Source organism: Parasteatoda tepidariorum, chromosome X1 (assembly GCF_043381705.1).
Source record: "Parasteatoda tepidariorum isolate YZ-2023 chromosome X1, CAS_Ptep_4.0, whole genome shotgun sequence".
NCBI classification, from domain to species: domain Eukaryota; kingdom Metazoa; phylum Arthropoda; class Arachnida; order Araneae; family Theridiidae; genus Parasteatoda; species Parasteatoda tepidariorum.
The window spans coordinates 38,302,636-38,325,537 of NC_092214.1; the positions used below are offsets into that span (position 1 = coordinate 38,302,636).

Genomic DNA, 22,902 nt, shown 5'->3' on the forward strand with positions numbered 1-22,902 from the left:
AAAGTGTCAGTCATTTTATGACACGCAACCTATTATCAGATTTTACAATGTGAACGGATGCTTTGCCCTAGTAAGAAACTCAGCTTGGTCTACCGATTCTTTCTGAAAAAGTCAAAAGAGAGTTTCTAGAATTTATGGATAATCGGTAGCTTCCGCAAGGTTTTACAGAAAATCCACGTTATGCTTATCATCATAGCCAAAGCTTATTCATACTGTTAATGAATCTCCACCATACTGTCCTTTGGAGAAGATTTCCTCTTTTTTTCTCAGCTACTTTTTCATTTTATGTATCGTACCAGCAATTTTGAAATATAAAATAATTAAATTGTAGCTCGTGTTTAAGTCTATCCACAAGCAAATGCAAGTAGAAAAAAATGTATGACACCGAATTTTTTTTGCGTGATATTGTAATCAACAAGAACAAAAACAAGAGAATTTCTTTTCCATCATGACGGCTCATTAATTCATTAATTGTGTAGGAAGGCTTCATCAGTGGAGGAAATCTTAATCTAACCTCCCCCCTCGAGGCTGTACAATCGTGTCAGGCTGGACAATAGGATCGTGTTCGTGAGAACGTGAGTTCGAATCCCATGGCCAAAGAATCCTCGTGCATTAAATGGTGACTGGCGCACAAAAATCTGTTTGGGTCACAAAGTCCTCCAAGTTCTCATTACAAATCGATACCTCTGGGTGTACTGAATTGGAGATTGATTGTTCTCTGGTTCAGAACAAAATTGCAATCTGTGGATGAATGAATGGAGTATCATTGAGTCCCCCCTGTAAAACGGGTTGTGATGCGTGTGGCTGAAGTCGTATTTTCGCTCATAGATGGCGCCACGGAAAAAAAGGAAGCGTACCCTCTGTCTTAAAAATTCACTTTATTCCAAACAGACTTGCTGATTAGTATGGCATAAGTAGCAACAACAATAGTGGCTTTATTTTGGTGGGGCACTTGCATTTTTTTAGAAGATTTTTGCTTATTACGGAATTGATATTATAACAGGAAATTTTGTAAAATATCTAATAGCTTATATTTAAAATTTTATAATCCCCTAAAAATGTACAAATTTTATTCATTATTTCGTGAAAAACAATTATAAAATTGAATCAATTGGATCAAAACATAAAACTTTTGTTTTTTTCTTTTATCATATCAAAGTTTGAATCAAATAATTTTTTATTATAATAAAAGAAAAATTAAGGAGATTTTTCTTTTATTATAATAAAATTAAGGATTATAATAAGGAAAAATTAAGAAACCGAAGTATTAGTCAAGATATTAAATAAAGGTTACATTTCAAGGAAAGAAACATTTGCGAATCTATTTTCATGAAAAGGCATTTAAATTTTTATCCATTGAAACCCATATCACCCTTTAATTAATTTCATGTATTTGTTGACTCAAGTGTTTCGTAAAGAACTGTTACAAACAATGTTTGCAACATAAAGTTTGTTAAAAATGTTTCCCTCTGCCTGCTTAAATACGTCACAAATTAAAATATCAAATAAATAGTCTCGCAGACGTCTTTATAGACATTATGAAACTAAATAAAATGGAATTTTTGTGAGTTTTATATTATGGCTTTTGTCTGAACAAATAGATTATTACAAAGAATTCAGTCATTCGTTATTCAGTCATAACAAACATTATTTTGCACTAATTGTTTTCACAGAAATTTTAAATTTATTGCTCAGCTTTCATAAATAATAAATTATTCTATGAATGTATATAAAAATCCTATAAATTTTGCATATTAATTTTTTTAAGCTTAGTAATGAATTATTCAAACGCTGTTTTATAATAACATAAATATATGAAATAAAAATGAATGTGTTATAAAATCTTAAAATTGTTTCATTAATATCGTTGTTTAACGATATTTTGATTCGAAAGGTAAAAAAAAAAACATTTAGAATAATTTTAGAAAAAAAAACGCATTTTTTCTATGAGAATTTCTTAGATTTTTATTGTTTATATAATAAATTTCTTTCAACACTAATTTCTACACTTTAACTGATTAAATGTTTCGGTTTTAAACTAAAATGAATATGCATTTAAATGAAATGAGCGTTAATTATTATAATAATAAATATTATAATAATAAATATTATAATAATAAATATTATAATAATTGAAAAACCATAAGAAATAATATAAATATTCTGATAATCGAAATATGTGATGTCATTGTCCCCCTGATTTTTTTTTCAAATTAAGTAAACTAACGAATAAATAGAAAAAATATTACATGTAGCATAAAACTTTGTTACTCTATTCTACAACGTAGTTATTACAAAATGTTTTTAGTTAAATTTGTTTTTTGTTTTTTTTTCAATTTTATTAATAGTGCTAAAAAGTTGGTTTATGTCTATGTCTCAAAATGTAATTTTGAATCCTTTTTTAATTAAAAATTGTCCTTTTTTCAGGTTTTATATATGGCAATTGTTATGTATGCTCCTTCCCTCGCATTGTCCCAAGGTGAGTTAAATTTTAATTGTTTAATTGTATGTAAATTAATTAAACAATATCAGTCATGGAATAGAATTTTCTAACACGGTAAGAATTTTTAATTTTGCAATACCGAATATATTATACAGTGGAATTCTAAATCTATGTAAGTATAGGCTTTTAATTGTTTATTTTGTATTTGCTTAGCATGTAGCACTTCATAACTGCTAAGTAAGTAACACTATTATTATTAGGGTACTAAAACACAACATTTCTAAGAGACAATATGTTACATTTTTTATCAACTCAAATATAAGTAAAACATATATTAAATCTAAAACACATAACATTTTTGGAAACAACTTTGAAAAACTTTTATAAGATATAATTAGCATTATTGAATTGATAGAGTTTTGTTGAAATTTAAAGTAAAACAAGGTTGTTCTCAAAATGCTTAACTTATGGAACTCTGTCAGTAAATTAAAATTTTTTTTCTTACGAAAATTGTATTAAGTATTTCTCTTTTTGTCCATAGCTTATTTAGTTTAAGGAAAATTAAGCTCTTGAACTGGTGATTAAAATTGCATTAAGATCATTTAAAAAAAATTGTTTTCTTTTTTAGTTCAAAGCAATGTTATATTATGATATTTCATAAAATAACTAATATCTTATGGAGTTTAAGTAGTAATTTTAAATAGTCTTATGAATTTACTTTTTTCCATATCATTTTATAGACATTGATTATCAATTTAATCATGTTCTAATGTTTTTGTTTCAGTGACTGGGCTTCGAGTTTGGTTTTGTGTCTTATCAATTGGCATTGTTTGCACCTTTTACACTACTGTTGTAAGTGCGTTAATTTTTAATTTTGGAATAGATTCTTTTCTTGCTTTTGTTTTTTTCAATAACCGTATCAATGACCTCTTGAATCATTTTAAATAAATTTTTTGTGGTTAAGATTACTTTTTACTGTACCTTAAACTGTATTGTAAAATCTAGTGAACTTTCCATTTTTATAGAAACTTTAATGATTTTGAAAGTTAAATCATTTTTTTTTTAAAAATATCAATACTCGCTAAATAGAAAATATTTGAACTTAGTAGGAATCTAACGTGATTCAATAGAAAGTAAGGAAAATTTTTATTAATTACTTATTCATTTTCGTGGATAGTAACAGTCTTTGAAATTCATTGGAGAATGAATTTCTGCTCTGAGTTATTTTTAATGGAGGTATGAGAATTAGAATAGGGAAAGACATTTCCAAAGAACATACTCCTTTTTTGGAAATAGCATATCGTGAGTTTGAACAATGGAAATCAAATGAAAGAAAGGATAATTTAAAACAAATTTGTCTATACTGATGAACAAAATATTTAACAATCAAATGACACGATTTGGAAGTCACACAATTAAAAATATGCCGGATACAATATGCCAGATTAAATTATATCTTATAGCTTTTTAATTGACAGTAGTAACTAGAAAGGAACTTTTAAACTATACTCAGTGTCCTTCAAATTTTTTTACAGTAGGAAAAGTTTAAAAAATATGCTTTTTAAAAGTAAAAGAAAAAGTGCGGTATTACTGTGTTGTGTTTTCGAATTTTTTCTTTTGCACAATTAAAAATTTTTTGCAAGTCAATTAAAATTATTTTTTGCTGTTACACATTGGAAATTTTTATCCAGTTAAACCTAAAATTAATATTTTCGGAAGTTAGTTGGCATTATCAAACACAAATCCACAAAAAAAGAGGACATTTATAACTCTCTGAAATATTTTTGTCAGGAATTTCATTTTTTTTATAGTATAAGTAATATTAGTGAAGTAAAAAATGTTATAGTTTTCATAAAAAAAGGTAAAAGTGTGAGATAACCATCAAAAACTGATTTTTGGCATGTTTTTCTTTTTTTTTCCAAATTGATCTACTTTAACGTGGAGTAATGATTTAATTGAACTTATTCAAGCATGTAAGATTTTTTTTTCTTGTCTGTTCAGGAAGTGGTTCTAATTTTTTTTTCCTTGCCATTGTTGTAGCCATTTAGAAGAAAAAATTTAATTATTGATTTATTTAATGCTTTTTGAAAATTCAATTGCTATAAACTAAGTGATTTTTAAACTTTTTATCCAGTTTAAATATTTCTTATGTATTATCATGTATTCTAAATAAAACCTTCAATCAAAATATTTAAAAATTAAAGAGAAAAGTACTCCCGTTCTAACCAATTGTCGGAGGTTTGGGCCTTGCAGTTTCAAGACCAACGACACGTTGATAACTTTACTTCCCAGTCTTACGTGGAGATGGAACCTCGGTATGGAGATAGAACCCCGGCCAGTAACAATGATATATCAGTATCCTAACCGCTATGTCATCTAGGCTGATTTATATGAGTAGAAGATATAATAACTTAATGATAATGTTTTGAAACTTTTATTATACGAGGCATATATTTTAGTCTACGGCGAAGAGACTAGACGGGTATTAAGTAACGTTAGTTGACTTTTGGATTAGCGTAATTAGGGGTCCGTGAGTAATGTCATTTAGGTTTTTTTCTTTTCGCAGTTTCTTGTATTGCTAAAAATTTAAGTCAAAGCTTTGCTTTACGTAATTTGCATGATTTTTTTACTTGTTCTTTTCAAAACTTTTGCTTTTGTTCGGTTTTTATATTTAAAAAAAAAAAAGACCTAAGATTCGTGTTCTTAATATGCGCACTTTTTATTTTCTGCTATAGTAGAACTACTTATTGAAATCCTAGGTACAATGCAAGCTTTCTTGCAATAATATGGCCTTAAAGTATGAACTAGAGCACTTTATGATATATCAAGGTACAATCTATCGAATAATAATATTTTTAATAATTTTCATTGGAAACTTAAGGGAAAAAACACATTTTAAAATAAATGAATATAAAACACATTGTTTAAAAGGCACAAAATGCCATAAAATTAATGAAATACATATACATATATAATTAATAAAGAAATTAACGAAATAGTTAAATAAATAACACTGGGCAGCTAAGTTATATTGTATTTATACAAATACTTTACTTTCTCTAACTCGGGTGTGAAGATTTCAAATCTGAAAATAGTTTTGATCCTAAAGCTACAGGCTTCTTTTTAAAGGACATTTTTATAAAATAAAATTTTTTCCAAATGCGCAAATTTAAAAGAAATAGCTTTAATTGTGGAAGCGCTCCCAGTGGCGTGCGACGACATTTCCTGGCATGGGTTCCTACTCAATTTAAATCCTCATGATGTGCCCTAACTCCCATAAAAGTTTGTCGCAACTTTGCGTGACTCCCATTATATAAAATTTTGAAACTTGTGCATTTCGACAAAAAACAGACGAAAAATGTCATTTAAAATAACTGTAACATGAAGAGGGAATACGATTGCAGGTTTGAAAAAAAAATACGAAAGTATCTAAGATCTATTAACAAATCTTATGCAACAGAAAGCAAAAAATTGTACCACAGTGTGATTAATAAATAATAATGTTCCAATTTATATTTTATTTAAGAAAAATTGAGTATTTTGCATTCTGAAAATGTTTGATTTTTTACAGGGTGGCATGAAAGCTGTTGTTCTGACTGATTTGTTTCAAGTATTTGTAATTTTTGGTGCCATGCTGGTTGTTGTGATTAAAGGCTCTATTGACTTAGGAGGAATTGATTTTATATGGAATAAAAGTAAAGAAGGCCAAAGAATTGAATTTTTCAAGTAATTGTTTTTGTTTTGTTCTCTTTGGATTGTAATTATGTCATTTAAAAATTTTATTGAATTATGTTATTCAATGTGTTTTACTCTTGGACTGCTATTATTATTATTAACTGCTTTTTTTAAAAAATTTAATGTTCTCACGTAAAAAAGTAAATTACATTTTCATACAACACAATCAGTAAGTAAATTTGGGGAAAAATTTATGAGCATCTGAAAATTTTGCAATCCCGTTTTGGTTTAAATGAGCTATATTTCACTAATACGGTATTTGGTAAGGGTCTTCAACAATTTGTTCTAGAAAACCATGACAATGAATTCGAAAAATCATACGGACTTCATATTTGCTGGATAATATAATTTAGCCAAAAAAATTTGAAATCAAGAGGAGCATAATTTTAGTGTTGGTTACAAAGCCTTTACCATATGAACGAAAAAATTACCAAGTGATTAGTTTAAATACCGGATAATTTACTACTTTTATTAACCAATTTTGTTTTTCTTAAAATTAGATATGTCATTACTATATACAGTACGGTAATTTTACCAAATAATCTTTATCCGTACAAACTAGTAGTTTTTTTGTATCAGACTACACTATCTTTTTTTTTTCAAAAAGTGCACTACTTTTTTTAAAAAAAAATAAAAAATTCATTACATTACAGACTACGAAAAAAAAAAGAAAGTGACTACAGTAATATTGTTACTTGTTGCTCGTTAGTACCGAACTTAGCATTATAGACAAACTTTAAAATATAATTATTTTTTATGATTATAATGAAAGTTACTCTAAACATTACTTTAAAATAGTTTAAGATGCATTACTATAAAGTTTATTCATATTAATAATTTGAATGATTTTACAGTCTTGATGTGGATCCAACTGTGAGACATACAGTCTGGAGTTTGACGATTGGAGGTTACTTTACATGGCTGTCTATATACGGCGTAAGTCAACCCATGGTTCAAAGATATCTGACGATTCCAAATATTCGAGGAGCAAGAATGTAAGTATCATTTGACTTTTACATCTAAATCTTTAATCATGAAGCCGGGATAGCCTGGTTGGTAGGGCACTGGCCCCATATCCAGGAGTTTGTGGTTTCGATCCCCACTGGCAGAAGACTCCCCATGCAGTAAATGATGAATGATGCACTTCAAATCTGTCGAATTGCAAAGTCCTCCATGTTCCCATAACAAAACAATACCTCAGGGAGTACTGATCCAAAACCTTTCTTGTCTTCTGGATTGGTTCAAAATTACAAGGCTACGGAGTTGAACATTAGTAGTCGTAAACCCAAAATTGGGTCTGCTGTTCAACGACGGATGTATATATTTTTTTAGTCATGAGCCGTGGTGGCTCTGGAGATGGAGCGCTCGCCTTCCTATGAGGAACCGGGTTCGAATCCCAGCAATGGCTGGTCGATACGAATTCCGCATTAGACTCGCACCAACCACAGTGCTGATGCAAAATATCCTTAGTGGTAGACGGATCATGGGTTAGAGTTCCTTTTCCATCAGGCTAACCGTGAGAGGTTTTCGTGGTTTTCCCCTCCATGTAACGCAAATGCGGGTAAGCTCCATCAAAAAGTCCTCCACGAAGGCCATTTTCTCCCAGTACTTGACCCAGAAGTTCCCTTGTCTTCTGGATTGTGTTCAAAATTACAAGGTCACAGGGTTAAACATTAGTAGTCGTAAACCCGAAATTGGGTCAGTTGTTCAACCACGGTAATATATACTTTAGTCTTACACAGCTTATTTTCATTGATTTTGTTTTCCGTAGTTTAACACATTTTTGCATATTATCACATAAAATTGAAAACTCTGCAACAACTTATTAAACTCAAAGTAGCATTTAATAATGAAAAGAAAACTATCTTATTTTTAAAACAAAATTAAAGTAGCTCATGGTTTTGTAGCGATAAGCTAATATTATTAAACCTAAATAGGCTGAGCTAAGTCGACATCGCAAATCACTACTCTGATTTTGTATCGCTATCCTGATTTTGTATTTTTGAGTGTATGCTTAGTTCCAAATTTTTGTCAGTGCTTGAATTTGCTTAATTATCGTGATAAAATACCACAAAGGGAAAAAGGGTAGCATTTTGTAACGAAAACTACAAATTACACAAAAAAATCAAATCAATATAATTCAATTTTGTAAAATAACAATGAGAAAAAATCAATGTACTCGTATTAGTAAAGTTAAAGCTTTACTACAAATTTGAAAAGTCATGAGGGAATTATTCTTGATTATATGTCACAGAACATTAAATTAAATTTTATTGTCCAAACTGAAACAATTTAACTTTTCAATATACTTGAAATTCAAATTTTCAGTGCAATATTGTACAAACAAGCTAAAAACGCAAAAGAACCAAATCAAAGTAATTTTTCAAATAAAAATGAGAAAAAATCAATGTATTATTTAAAGTTAAAGCTTTTCTGCAAATTTGCAAAATCATGATTGAACCGTTCTGGATTGTATGAAATAAAACATAAAATTAAATTTTATTGCCAATTTGAACAATTTAATTAGGAAAATATTATTGAAATCCAAAATGTTTTCTGCAACTTTGTAAATACATAATAAAAACGCAATAAAACTAAATCCCAGTAATTTAACTGAAAAAAAAAATCAATGTATTATTTAAAATTAAAGCTTTTCTACAAATTTGTAAAGTCATGATGGAGCAATTCCTGACTATATGAAACAAAATAAAAGTAAGTTTCTTTCTCCAAATTGGAGCAATTTAGTTTTTCAAAAAAATATGGTTGAAATTCTAATTTGTGCAACTTTGTAATTCAAATTAGAAGCGTTTAAAAGTCTACAAAATAAGATATAACAGTTTCCATTGCGCAGGTACAAGATATTTTACTCAGCTCAAAGTATTCGATTAAGGCGTAGCTTTTTTAATAAACGTTCGTCTCAATCCCGTACGTAGACTGAAGTGTTTGTCAGTTAACAGTAATAAAAGCAATGCTTTTGTTTTATTCCTTATGAAGATTAGGAACACAAAAAAAGAGAACAGGTTTTCACGGGTTTCGCTTCATTAAATTTCAAATATAACTTCACGTGACTACGTACGTTACATAAATATGTTAATAGAATTAATAGGAAAGATGAATAAAAAAAGAGCTTACATTTTCCTTTATTTTAAGTCTAAATGGAGATAATGCATGTTAAAAAACAACGAAAGTGTTTCAAATAATAGTGTATTTTTTAATTTAATGTAGCAAAAAAAAATAATCCTTGAATTTTGATGGTTTTATTTTTTTAAAGGAAACTGAATGAAATTTTATCATTCATTAAATAAGACTATTTTCTAAGCTGAACATCAAGGATTCGTCTTACTCTCGTGCTGTATTTCATTTAATTAAATTAATAGATACAAAACAGTTTTTAAAAACAATCAAAGTAAAATAATTTCTTTCTTCTTCATTAAAATGTAATAATTTTCTGCATACTAAATAGGAAAGAATCTGAAAAGTGGTTTTTTAAATGATTTAGTTTAATAGTATGTTTGGTAACCATATATTTGAGTATGTTTTAGAATTTTATTTCATGAAATAATGCTGCCTTATTAGTTATAATTTGTATTTATTGATTATCATCATGACAGGTAAAGGATATTAATGTTCTATAATGATCAAATTCTCATATACTAAAAATCAATCTTAATGCCTAAAATATTAAACTCAAGTATGATAAGTAGTTAATTCTAACTGTTAATTAAGTTACGAGAGATAAGACACAAAAACGTACCTTCTCTGAATAAATTTTATTTTATATTTATTATAAATTTTACTTTATTTTATATTTTGGATCATTATATTATATTTGGATTTATATTTTGGATCATCAAGGTGTGGATGATTGTTGGAATCTGAAAAATACAGTCCCAAAAATTAAATAAGAAGAACGGTTGAAAGTGGGGGGCCCTTAATTTTAATTCCTGTTTTGCTTGTTTTGCAATCTCATCTCAGAAATAAAAAAATAGTTTATCCAAAGAAAAGTTATGTAAAAAATTAATGATTATTTATTACTTTTCATTTTGTATAATTTAATAATAGTAGGAAAACTTCAAAATTTAAGCCATTAAAGTTTTTGCATCAGTTTAATTTATGTAATTTTGTTTGAGTATCTGAACAAAGTTAATCGATTAAAGTTAAAGATTGTAAAATATGTATATTTGCCAGATTTTGCCTTAATATTTTATTATTTAAAGTTAAATAATTTACTGTTGTGTAAATTTTTCTTTTATTAAATAAAAGGAACAAAATTAATAATTATTGAGAATTGTCATTTGCTTGGAATAACATTTGAATTTGCGAATTTAACAATTGCGTGCATTAGTTTTTCGAGTTTGCTTAATAAGTTCTCGAGTTACGGTGAAATAGTAAAAAAAATATATTAGCATAAAGAGGACCATACTTTTGTTCCCTCATCTGGAACAACGGACTATATTTACCAGTTTGCGGTTATTCGGTTATTACTATTATTATTTATTGCGATTTTAATAGTAAAAAAATCAAAATTCGCCGAACAAGTGTAAGTTTATACATAAAAAGTATGTATTTTGTTTCTTATTATGTTCCTTAATTATTAAATAGAAATAATTAACAAATTTAAAGTCAACCTCTTGAACTATTAAGATTGGATTTTTAGTAGTGCGTCATATTCCAATCAGTTAAAGAAACGTTATTCAGGTTGATATATTTTTTTAAGTATTGTGCAAGAGATTTTAAAAATAATATTGATAATTCTCAAAAATTTCAGAAACGCATTGATTAAAATTTATCATTAGAATTAAGTATGAATATTAATAATAAGTTGGAGAGGTGGGAGTGTATTTATTTGTATTATGTGGGGGTAAATATTTGATGCATTAAAAAACACATAAATTAATTCATTAAACAGTTCAAACAATTATCAATAATCAACAGTTCAATTCAATTCAAGTCATTGAATCTAACAGTTCAATTATCAATATTTTGAGTACGCAGTTGACTGACAAAAGCAATAAGATACAATCTTGAATATTTTTTGATCTAATGATCGGATTTTCACGTACCAGGACTCAATCTTAATGATTCAAGGGAATGACCTCAAATGTGTTAATTAATTAGTGCAGACAATGTTTTAAGTCATGAAATCTGAACCAACTTAAATTTGACGGATATCACTCCTGACTCCCAAAATACAGGGAATAGTCACAATCTGGTAATTATGATTCCATCATTTGCACAGAAACGCAGTCGAAAGTTCGAATCCCTTGATGCTAATTTCATTTTTTGCATGTTTCGCCAATAATTTTTTAAGCAAATTGAAAAACCTTTAATCACAATTATAAAATTTGTTTATAACACACACATAATTCTACATTGTTACACATAATTCTAATTGTTACACATAATTCTAATGAAAAAATTATTTTTAATAATTATTTATTACCTTTCATTATTTTATTTAATAATAGTTGGAAGCAAAGTTTTGGAATTTAAAGTATACAAATGTTTGCCTTTTTTAAAGAATTTAATTTTTTATGACAAAATACAAAATTTGAGCGAAATCAGTAGAATAATTCCCGAGAGATAGAATTTTGCAAAAATCAGATATTGCCGCGGTGGCTCAGGGGATAGAGCTTTCGCCTTCCAATGCGGCGAACTGGATCTTTGGTTTGAGTCCCCTTCCCGTCAGGCTGAGCGTGGGAGGTTCTCGTGGTCTTCCTCTCCATGTAACGCAAATGCGGGTTAGTTCCATCAAAAAGATCTCCACGAAGGCAAATTTCTCCCAATACTCAATCCAGGCGTTCCATTGTCTTCTGGATTGGGTTAAAAATTACAAGGCTACGGAGTTGAACATTAGTAGTCGTAAACCCATAAAATAGGGTCGGCTGTTCAACGATGGTTATAAAATAAAATAAAATAAGAAGTCAGATATTATTAAAAAGATAGTTTAAATCTATTGTTTGTGTTTTTCTTAAATTAAACTTGGATAAGAAGATTCTTTTTTCGACTCTGATTTTACAAACATGATGCCGTTTTTCTTTTCTTTCTTAAATTTCATTTTCCTTGACGAAATGTAAATTTAATAAAAATTTTCTATAATCACATTCAAAACAATAGAATATAGATTTTATTCAAACCTTGTAAAGAACGAGAAAAAACGCAGAAGAGAATCTGTTGAATTGAAGAACACGTGTCGTAATAATAACTCTTTATGCTAACAGTTCCATTGTCTAAACGCAATATGAAGTACTTTGCTTTCGTTTTATGTAATGTTAGGTCATGCTTTTTTTAGTCAAAATTAAGTAACAATCAGCAATGAAGAAAAGAATTCATGGTCAATGCTTTTCCTACATGACTCTTACAGATGCTTCAGACATTTTTTTAGGTAGTTCAATTAGTTTGTTTTTATTTACTTAAAATTTCGTAATTTCAATTCCTTCACATATTATATAGCTACTAATAAATAATGAATACGTACGCACACAGATATTACATATATAGATATAGATAGAAAGATAGATATATAGATACTTAATAATACTTAATATCATATTTAATAAATATTTAAATGTGATAATGAGAAATAACAAAATTACAAATTTACTAAAAATATAAAAAAAATTATACAAAAAAATTATTTGAAGCAAAATTAGTTTTTTTTTTAATGTCAACATTACATGAACATTAAAAAAAGCTAAATATTTTAAAAAAGATATTTTTATTAGGCAAATATCGATTATTTTTATTATAAATACCTTTTGTACGTACAGAAGTGCAAACAGTATTTCACCCGGAAAATATATCGAACGTAGCGTAAGTACTTGTTTTATCGTGGAGAGTATAATTTCTGTTTTTTAATCTTTAATTTTATTTAACTTTTTAATTTTTCATTAAAATTGGTTGAAAATAAGTTAAGTTGGTTGAAGTTGCTTTGTTTGACATGCGTTTGATACTTTTTTACTTGTGGAAAAATTCTCGAGAAATACAATCTCTTATTTAAAATTCTTTTCAGAGCAATATGGTTGAATTTACCAGGATTGGCAACAATTGTTACAGTTACTACTTTAGCAGGATTACTTATTTATGCTAAATATTTTGATTGTGATCCTATTAAAACCAAGCAAGTTAGTGCTCCAGATCAAGTGAGTTAATTTTTAAACAACTCTTAAAATGTCGCATGTAAAATTAATAGAAATGTGTGTGTGGTTTTTTCCTTTTTTTTTTTTTCCTTTTCATGTTGTCTCATATTTTTCTTTTAAGTACCCTTTCAGCTGAAAATATATCGACATTTTCTTTCTAAAAAAGAAACAAATTATTTCGAATAATAAAACTCTATTAATACTTGTTCAGAACACGAAGATCGACTAATTTTAACTTCTAGTACATAACTATAGCAACAAGTAGAATGACAACAAGTAGAATGAGATGGGCCGTGCATGTAGTGAGAATGAGCCCAGAACGAACAGCATTGAGAGTCTCTAATGCAACCCCCTCCAATAAAAGGCCAAGAGGAAGGCCCAAAAAGAGATGGAAGGACTGTGCAGATGAGGATTTTGCCATCCTAAAAGTAAAGAACTGGAAAACAATTGCTGGGAGAAGGGCAGAATGGGAAAAGCTTCTGAGGAAGGCCCAGGCTCACAAAGGGCTGTCATGCCAATGCTGATGATAATGACATAACTACGTACAGGGTGCTCCGGATTCTCAGCTATTATTATGTAATATTAGAGCCCTAGTTAAGAAAGAATAGTCATATGTTGTGAATTAATATATAAGCAGAAAAAACGTTTCTAAATTCTGACAAATCACTATTAAGAAACGTGGGATTGAAATATCAAAATTGATATTAGTTTTAAAGACTAAAAATGTCTCCCATCGCTATTTTAGGCAATCAAATTTGTTTGGAATTTTTTAATCTTTTCTTTCACATTTAAACTGAGTTTACGTTGTTGCGATTATTCTTTTTTATTCGCTGAAAAATAAATTTACGACATCTAATGTGTACATTGTTTTGATTTCTTATTTGACAAGGATTCTAAAAATATATAATAAAGGTGAAATTACGGAAGACCTTGTATTCTCAGAGCTGTAATTTAATTTTAGTTTTGCTAGTTAAAGGCTGATTTTTATTGGATGAATTTTCTAAAATTACTAAAACGTCACCGGTGGCTAATTTACAATCCAAGGGCTCGCTCTCTTTTTTGGAGTTTTTCCTCTTAGCGAAAGTTGATCGCAATTATATTGCAAGCTTTTCTTTCTTTTAAAATTTTTACCTGAGCTGAACACATTGTGTTTCTTAAAGGTTCACAATTTTCTTTTTATATTACAATGTATTTAAAAATGCATTAAGTCTCTCCTATTCTTTTATTTTTTTATTTTTTTACAGTCATTTTAATATCACGGTAATTTTGATATTTCTTTTTTTTTTTTTTTTTGCTACAATGTTGGAAAATTTGCATAACTTTTAGGGGTTTGTCCAAAATTCCTATGATAGGCCTTATTTTTATGAATTTATGAAAAACATAGTAATTCTAATGATTAAATGACTTGTGAAGTGTCCTTTAGCGGATTAAATTTCTCCTTAACGAACTTACTTCCTTGCTAAACTTTAATTACGTTTGTGATTTTTTGTAAAAAAAATGTCTCGCTTTGCAGGACTTACTGTATGCATCTTCAGAAACTTTTTATTATTTATGGTACACATTTGAAACCTTTTTTTCCTAATTTTAAAATCATTTTTTGTTTTCGAAAACATTTCTTAAATTACAAATTTGTATGCCAAAGTTCAAATTGTTTGAATTTCGAAAAAAAGAATCTTGATTAAGAATTCTGGAAGATAATAAAAAATTGAAATATCGATTTAGCTGTTTCTCGAGAAAATGACCCTATCATCGTTATGTAACTAAATCAGTTGCAAAAGTTAACCTGTGTTTATACAAATCAGGAATTTTTTTCTTCATTTTTGCCTGGAACTGGAAAATTTTGTAGTCAGAGTCTGATATATTTTGGAAAGCCATATTGAAAGCGTTTAAAATTTATATTTATTTTTTTGCAAAACTTGCACAGAATATAATTTACAGAAGGAATTAAAACATCAATACCTTTTTAAACAACAACAGATTTGAATTCAATAGGACATTCTTTAACAAGACTCCTCATATCTCATATATGTAGGCGAGTAAATTGTTTTAAAATGTTGAATTTGAAGCTCATCAAATTTTTTTGACAACGTTGCGGATAACATATTATGCAGAAGTTTAAAAAGATCTCACGTGTTACTGAGATAAAAGTAGTGCAAAATTATTTTATTCCTCCTTCATTAAAAACTAAACAATGGATCCTTGCGAAATCTTAACAGAAGATGTTACATACATAACGAAGCATTCAAATTAGCTGCACTGAATTTAAATTATACGACCTGATTTCAAATGTTCTAAATGTTTACTATGTGGTGATAGCGTTTGTTCCATTCTGTGGCCTAAAATCGAGTTACCTATTTATTTCTAGGAAAATTGAAACTCGTTATTATTATACTCCTTATTTACTAAAATATTATCTACTTGAATTTTTTTCGCAATTTTTATTAAGAATGCGACTGATTTCCTCTTGGTTTATAATGGCTGTTTCTTTTTATTGAATTTATCTAAACCTGTTTCACTGTTATTGTAAAGTCAGGATAAACATTGTCCGTATCAGTTTTCTTTACAGTCATGATAAATGCTCGTATTATCGATCAACATTCAAGCTAAAATTGGAACTTAGTCACTACGCGTGCAGTATTGTTTGCAATCATGAAAAAAAAAGTCACCAAAAGAGAAGTCTCCACAAAAGTCACCAAACTTTTTGTCAAAATTAAAACATGTTTATTATAAAACTAGACGAGATTTGACGAAGTTCATCTCATACAACAAAAGAAGCACAATCAAAGGAAAAGTTTTGTAGAACAGCAAGTACAAGTTACCACAGAAATGGCAGCTGCTTATTCAGGAGCAACTCAATATTGCTCCTGAAAGTGACAAAAAACTCTAAGAAATTGTTATATTTTTACTATCGCTGGCATCCATCTATCTTCAGAAAACTTCAGTAACCTCACCTGTTGCATAACACCCCATTCTAAGGTATATAAGAAATTTCACAAGCGATTGGACATTTTATGAGCGAGAAAGTAAGGAGGTAGTTAGTTTTACATTTTCTCAAAAAGACGGAAAAAAAAACAAGATGAAATGTTCTTTCTATGTGTTTTTTTTTCTTTGTCTTTTCAAGATAAGTAGCAGATCTGTTACAATGACAATTAGCAGTATTAACTAAATCACATTGTTAAGTATCCCTTACAATTCCAATAGATATAAAATAAAACAAAAAAATATACTTAAAAAAGCATGCAAATGTGTTACTTTCATTTTCTTTTAGCTCTTGCCCCTCTTTGTGATGGATGCTTTAGGCACAATGCCTTGTTTGCCAGGAGTTTTTGTTGCAGGCATATTTAGTGGAGCTATCAGGTAGGCTCTTAATACTTTTACTAATTTAATTCTCTTGAATTTTAAGTAACTTACAATTTTTTTCGTAGTTAATTAGAGAAATTTGTTGTAAAGCATTTAACATGAGAATTCATGCTAACACCATATGCATGAAAAAAAATAAAAGACAGAAATAAAAATTAAAAGAATAATTGTTGTTTTTCACTTTTTGCAAACTTCTCAAATTCATAAAATATAAACTTTTAAAATAAGTGCTTTATAACTTTTACGAAGTAAAAGAATAATAATCAAGCTTTAACAGCGGTGATCTAACGTAAAACATACATTCATTTATCTTGTTTGCACATGTTTTTAGAAATTTTATTCTCAAATAAAAACTAAAAGGAATTTTTCTAATTTGAAATAAATTTACATAGAACTATTAGAACTTTTCATAAAATATTGAGAAAGAGAAAATAAACATCTTTATAAATCTACATTAAAAATATTGTCTGGCAGCTACTGTCTTAGGTTTATAATTAATTTTATTTTCTTGGAAAAAATCTATCTACAAAATTGCTAATTAAATAATTATATGAGTTTAAGTAGGATGATAATTTTTCTATTTCATACTTTATTTTATTCATTCTTTTTTGCAATTAAACTAGCATTTTCAAAAAGCTATGACATATTTTGCAAGATTTAAACTGTTGGCGCCGATTGGACACCGGTAAATATTTGTTTGAGGAGCTCTAATTACCAGTAAAAATACATGTTGATATCTTTTGATTGTAAAAAAAAAACAGTCTAAAAGTTAAAAAAATCTGTTAGATTATCGAAATTATATTTGTACTAAAATTTAAAATCCAAAAAAAATTAATTTGAAATTTTTTTCATTCATATTCAAAAATTTATCAGTAATTGATTTTGTAAATTAATTTCAATTATTAATTATTGTTTCTCTTAGATCTAAGTAACTGCAAATAATTGCAAACTATAAATATCATTATTGTGAAGTGAGCTGTGTTTGGAAGATTTTACATTTCAAGAAGAAAGAAACACCGGTATCCCATACTGTATTTCATAATCATAAATTATTAAAGTGCTAAATAAAGTATTTACCAATTATTTTGTCCTAAATTAATACAAAATAATGAAGAAAGTATGAAAAGTACGTTTAATGAAAATTCTGCGTAGGTTAAATGACAAATTTATTTACCTACTTCCTTTTTAAAGATTATTTATGATATTTCCTTTTAAGCAAAATGCGTACGTAGAAATGTAAGTTTTTTTTTAAACTTTATCAAAAATTATAAATAATTTGAATTACTCGATGTCCAACTATCTCTTTAGCACTGTTTCATCTGGCGTGAATTCTTTGGCGGCTGTTACTTTAGAAGACATTGTGAAATCATACATAAAACCGGATATCTCTGAAAAGTGGGCTACAAGGTTTGCAAAAATTTTAGGTAAGCAAGATGAGTAACATTATTAATTAAACACTAAACTTTTAATCATTAAAACATTTATTGTATATTGTATTAACTTTAATTTTTATTCATGCCTTTCGTATGAATTTATAATTTTTTAAGTTAGGTCAAGAGGCCCATTCTTCGTAACCGCAATCAATTGTGCTAAGAGTGTAGATGTGAGAGTTTAATGGTATATTATCTCGTCATTTATTTTTCACCGATGCACTTTTATTTTACTTTATAATCTGCATTGAACAGCCGACCTAATTCTGAGTTTACAACTATCGAAGTTCAACTCCGTAGCCCGGGCTCAAGTTGTGGTAGAAATTAGCCTTCGTGGAGGACTTTTCATTGAATTAGCCCACATTTGCGTTAAAGGAAGAGGAAAACCTCTCACAGTTAGCCCGACGGCATGGCAATTCTAATCCATGATCCATCTACCGCAGAGGATATTTTACGTGAGCAATGTGGTTGGTGTGAGCTTGACGCAAAATTCATATTGACCAGCCATGGCAGGGATTCGGACCTGGGTCATCTCATTGGGAGGCAAGTGATCCCGAGTGAGTCCCCTGAGCTACCGCGGCTCTCACAGATATATTTTAATTTTATTTTATATCCAGCATTGAACAGCCAACCCGATTCTGGATTTACGAGTATCAATGTTCAACTTGGTACCCTTGTAATTTTTACCTAACCCAGAAGACAAGGGAACTCCTATTAGGACAAACTAGCCTCGCGGAGGACTTTTTGATGGAAATAACCTTCACTTGCTTTACATGGTGAGAAAAACTACGAAAACCTCTCACGGTTAGCCCGATGGTAAGGGAAAACATTTGAGACTTGAGACTATTGATTGAACATTTGAGACATTTGAGGTACATTTGAAACTATTAAGTTTACTTGGTAGTATTTTTTTCAAAATGTAAATTACAAGGTCATTGGCTAGTCAGAGTCCAATATTTCAGAATTTTAACAGATTTTTGTGAGAAAATTGTACTAATGCAATTCTGTAATTGGCAGTTTTGGAAAGGTACGTCAATTTTAATTGCGCATTCAATGTTTAGATTTGGGAAAAACATTTTAATTTTTTGCGTAGCTCACGTAAAAAAGTTTTTTTTTACTTAGCTCTTCAGATTTTACTAATTTAAAACTTAATAAGAACAAATTTTTATTACTATGAACCCAAGCAAATAAGTAGTATTAAATTATTGATCTAAAATCATTAGGAGCATATTTTATTTCCTAAAATTTTTGGCACAAATTTCTTTAGAAATGTTAAAAGTTACCAATAAGTGTTACCTTTCTAATTCTAAGAAAAGTCCTCATTTCTTATATTATGAAAACTCTGCAAGAAAAGCACAGGTTTTTTTCAATATTCTAATTAAGTTTTTAAAATTTAAAATTTTTACCTAGTAAAATTGTATTTTTTATATAATTATGCAAATATATATATTTTCTTAATTTGCGCAATTTTATATTTTATAGCTCTTTCTTATGGAGCGGCATGCATTATTTTAGTTGCTGTTGTAGAGAGACTTGGAGCCATTCTTCAAGTAATTATGATTTGTATTTATTTTTATGCAATATTTTTATTTATTATGTTTAAGAAATACCAAGCTTCAATAGTTTATTTTTAAAAAAAAATCCTACTTTTGCAGCTCTCATTAAGTGTTTTTGGAGTTATAGGAGGACCTATTCTTGGAGTTTTTATGCTTGGCATGTTTTTTCCATGGGCAAATATAAAAGTATGTATGGTAAAAATCAATACTTTTATAATATTTGGCATTCCTGACATGAAGCATTGCAAAATAAATAATTTTATGTATAAGTGTTTTCAAAGTTTGCTTATAGATGGCAGCACTACTTTTAGAATGTAATAATAGCATTAGATGGAACAACTTTATAATTTTATTATCGTTTTGAAAAACAGTTTCTAAGCCCGCACTAGTTAATCAAATTTTTTGTAAATTTTTATTATTATTTCTAAGCCAAAATAAGTAAAATAAAACACATAGGAATAATTTTATATATTTTTTGCTTTGTTTATTAGTAACCAAAAACTATGGGGGTTAGTGGGAGGTTAAGAAATTGTGAAAAAAAGCAACTTTTCCAAAAATTTGCCAAAAAGATTTTATTTTTCTAATCATAAACATACTAAAAATTACTATAGTTTCTTTTACCATAATTTTTAAAATCATATGCATAATAATAATAAAACAGTATCCTAATAAATTTGTGTTTCCTTCGAATTTCCTATTAATATTATTTTTATATAATTTACCTGTAAATTTCTAATAAACCAGAAATCAGTTTTTCTAATCAGATTCTTTAAAAACAAAATATATTTAAATTCCTTTTCAAACTTTTAATCCTTTAATGCTTCTTACAAGATGTAATTATTTTTTATAATATTTTTTTCTTTAACCAATCACAGAAATAAAATATTTTTTTTTCCTTCAATAATTTCAGGGTGCAATGACAGGCCTTTTGACAGGACTTATTGCAGTATTATGGATTGCAGTTGGCGCATTTCTGAACAAGCCACCTAAGAATTTTGCGCCATTTTCGGTTGAAGGGTGCACAGAATTGTATTATAATGCTACTGGTAACATGTGGAACGAAACTATTACTACAACTGTACAACAACTGCCAAACAAGTACTTAGAATTTTACTGCTCATATTTTCCTTTATTTGAAATTGCAACAAAAAAAAAGTTAACGTTTCTTAGACTTGGTTTAAAATTGAGAGAATGTTTTAACCGATTCAATCTAAATCAAATTTAATACAATGGAAAAATTATGAAAGAAGTATATTATACGCAGAGAAATTATTGAAAAAGGGTTATCGATAGCTATCACTACTCTAAAAAATACAGCTACGAATTTAATTCAATTTTACAGACATTAAGTCCATCCTATGAAAAACCGCATGCTCAAACTATTTTTTAACTAAATTATTCTCTTAAATATTTTTTAGCAATTCTTGCTGAGAAAATAAAATTAACTTCACGAAGAAATCAAAATATATGTGATGTCAGTGTTTAATGCGGTAAATGACTTCTAAATTTGGAGGTACTCACGTTTTTTAAAGGGTTACATTTTTTTAATGAAAGTTGTTTTGACTTGCAAGATCGAACACGATTGGCTGCCAAATCAGGGGGGTTTTCATTCGTTATATTGTTAATAATAGAAATAATACTCAAAACATCCGACTTTATATGACGCACTATGTATGATTATTTTTTAACATCTTTTTAAAGTTAACCTGTATCTGCATTTTTAAATATTTATGGCATACATATGATTTAACACTAAACATATCAACACTTAATGTATACCTATTTCTACCATAGCCAGTCAAACGACCGGACTTTATGTTTCTTGATTGAATGTATGAAATATGGATGTTATAAAGGAAATAAACTAAAAAAAACTTTATTATAATTAAACAAAATAGTATATTGCCAATTTTTATGTATTACAAACACAAAGAATAAGAATTTTTAATTCATCACTCAACGCAATTTTTACAAATATAGTGTGTTTCCATTGTGCATTTTCCTCAAACATATTTCGTCCAATTATAATTATTTCTATAATTCCTATAATTATTCTTATAATTATAAGAACATATAAGAATTATAATTCTCTTAATTATTCGTGTAATTAGTATTATTTCTTCTAATAACTTGTGTTGTCTTGATTGTTTTGACTGTTAACAGTTGATTGTTAACAGTTAGTTAGAAATGAAGTAAAGCTATCAAAATAAAATATAAGCTACTTACAAAAACATTGAGTTTTTGTCACATTTTCTTACACAAAAATGCCAATCTAAAATTTTTGGTACTTTTTTGAAATTTTTTTAATTTTTTTATTTTTTATTTAAACGACTTAAAACTCCTCATGCACCACAAAGTATAGCATGAGGATTGCAGTTGTAAGTAGAAAACAAAAAGAAGAAAAATTTACAAATTTACATTAAAAACAAAATTCCGCAAGGCCGCAAGACTTTCAATACTTTTGACCAGTTCTGATAAGACAGGTGGCCAACAAATAGAAAGACGTCTCAAATCAGTCTTAAAATTCATTCGGGCACTCGCATACAGACTACAATGAAGAAGAATATGTTCAGCATCTTCATCAGCATCGCCGCAAGCACAAATTCCACTGGTCTGCAGATGGAAACGAAATAAATATCTCTTAAAATTTCCATGGTTTGTCAAAATTTGGGTCAATTTAAAATCAGTTGCAAAGAATTTACATTGTAAACGGTGAAAAATGGATGGAAAGAACCTTTTCGTCCAAAGCGACCTAGGCGAAGCAAGAAATTCAGCATTCCAGTCCGCAATGATTTTATCTCTAGCGGTGCGCTTCCAGTGAGAAGCTGGAACAGACCAGGGCTAAAGAGAATACAAGGGATAGTTCACTCCGCTCTTAGAGCTGAAGCTACGATTTCCCTCCTCATGACGTCACTGTGTCTACAGATCTCGGAGATCGCAAGCAAAGATATGATAACTTTGCATCTTTCTCTTGTTATAATAAGTTAGACTTTTTCTGGTTATTAGCCTTCAAACTTTACGTAATTAACACATTATTTCCGTTCTTAAACATAGTTCAAAAAAAACTTTCTTGGTTATTATATTAAAAAAATACCATTTTAAACTTATAAAAATGTTTTGCTAGTTGGTGAAAATGACACGATAAATACTTTATTTTAAAAAGTTCAGTTTTAACTTTAACTATTAAGAAAAATGAAGGCATATATCGACACTTTTTTTATCTACATATTCTTTTATAA

The 22,902-nt window shown here is 28.4% G+C and overlaps 1 protein-coding gene across 2 annotated transcripts in view; it reads left to right on the forward strand.

Annotated features, from left to right (window-relative positions):
- Window positions 1-22,902, forward strand: part of LOC107451058 (sodium-coupled monocarboxylate transporter 1) — a 49,604-nt gene that overhangs the window by 17,585 nt on the left and 9,117 nt on the right. For both annotated transcript variants that reach the window (XM_016067039.4, XM_043046902.1), the window contains exons 3-12: window positions 2,428-2,479; window positions 3,228-3,295; window positions 6,015-6,169; window positions 7,033-7,173; window positions 13,191-13,320; window positions 16,586-16,674; window positions 17,986-18,101; window positions 19,590-19,657; window positions 19,763-19,849; window positions 20,574-20,761. In XM_016067039.4, coding sequence (XP_015922525.1) covers window positions 2,428-2,479; window positions 3,228-3,295; window positions 6,015-6,169; window positions 7,033-7,173; window positions 13,191-13,320; window positions 16,586-16,674; window positions 17,986-18,101; window positions 19,590-19,657; window positions 19,763-19,849; window positions 20,574-20,761 — 1,094 coding nt within the window. The remainder of the gene's footprint in view (window positions 1-2,427; window positions 2,480-3,227; window positions 3,296-6,014; window positions 6,170-7,032; window positions 7,174-13,190; window positions 13,321-16,585; window positions 16,675-17,985; window positions 18,102-19,589; window positions 19,658-19,762; window positions 19,850-20,573; window positions 20,762-22,902) is intronic.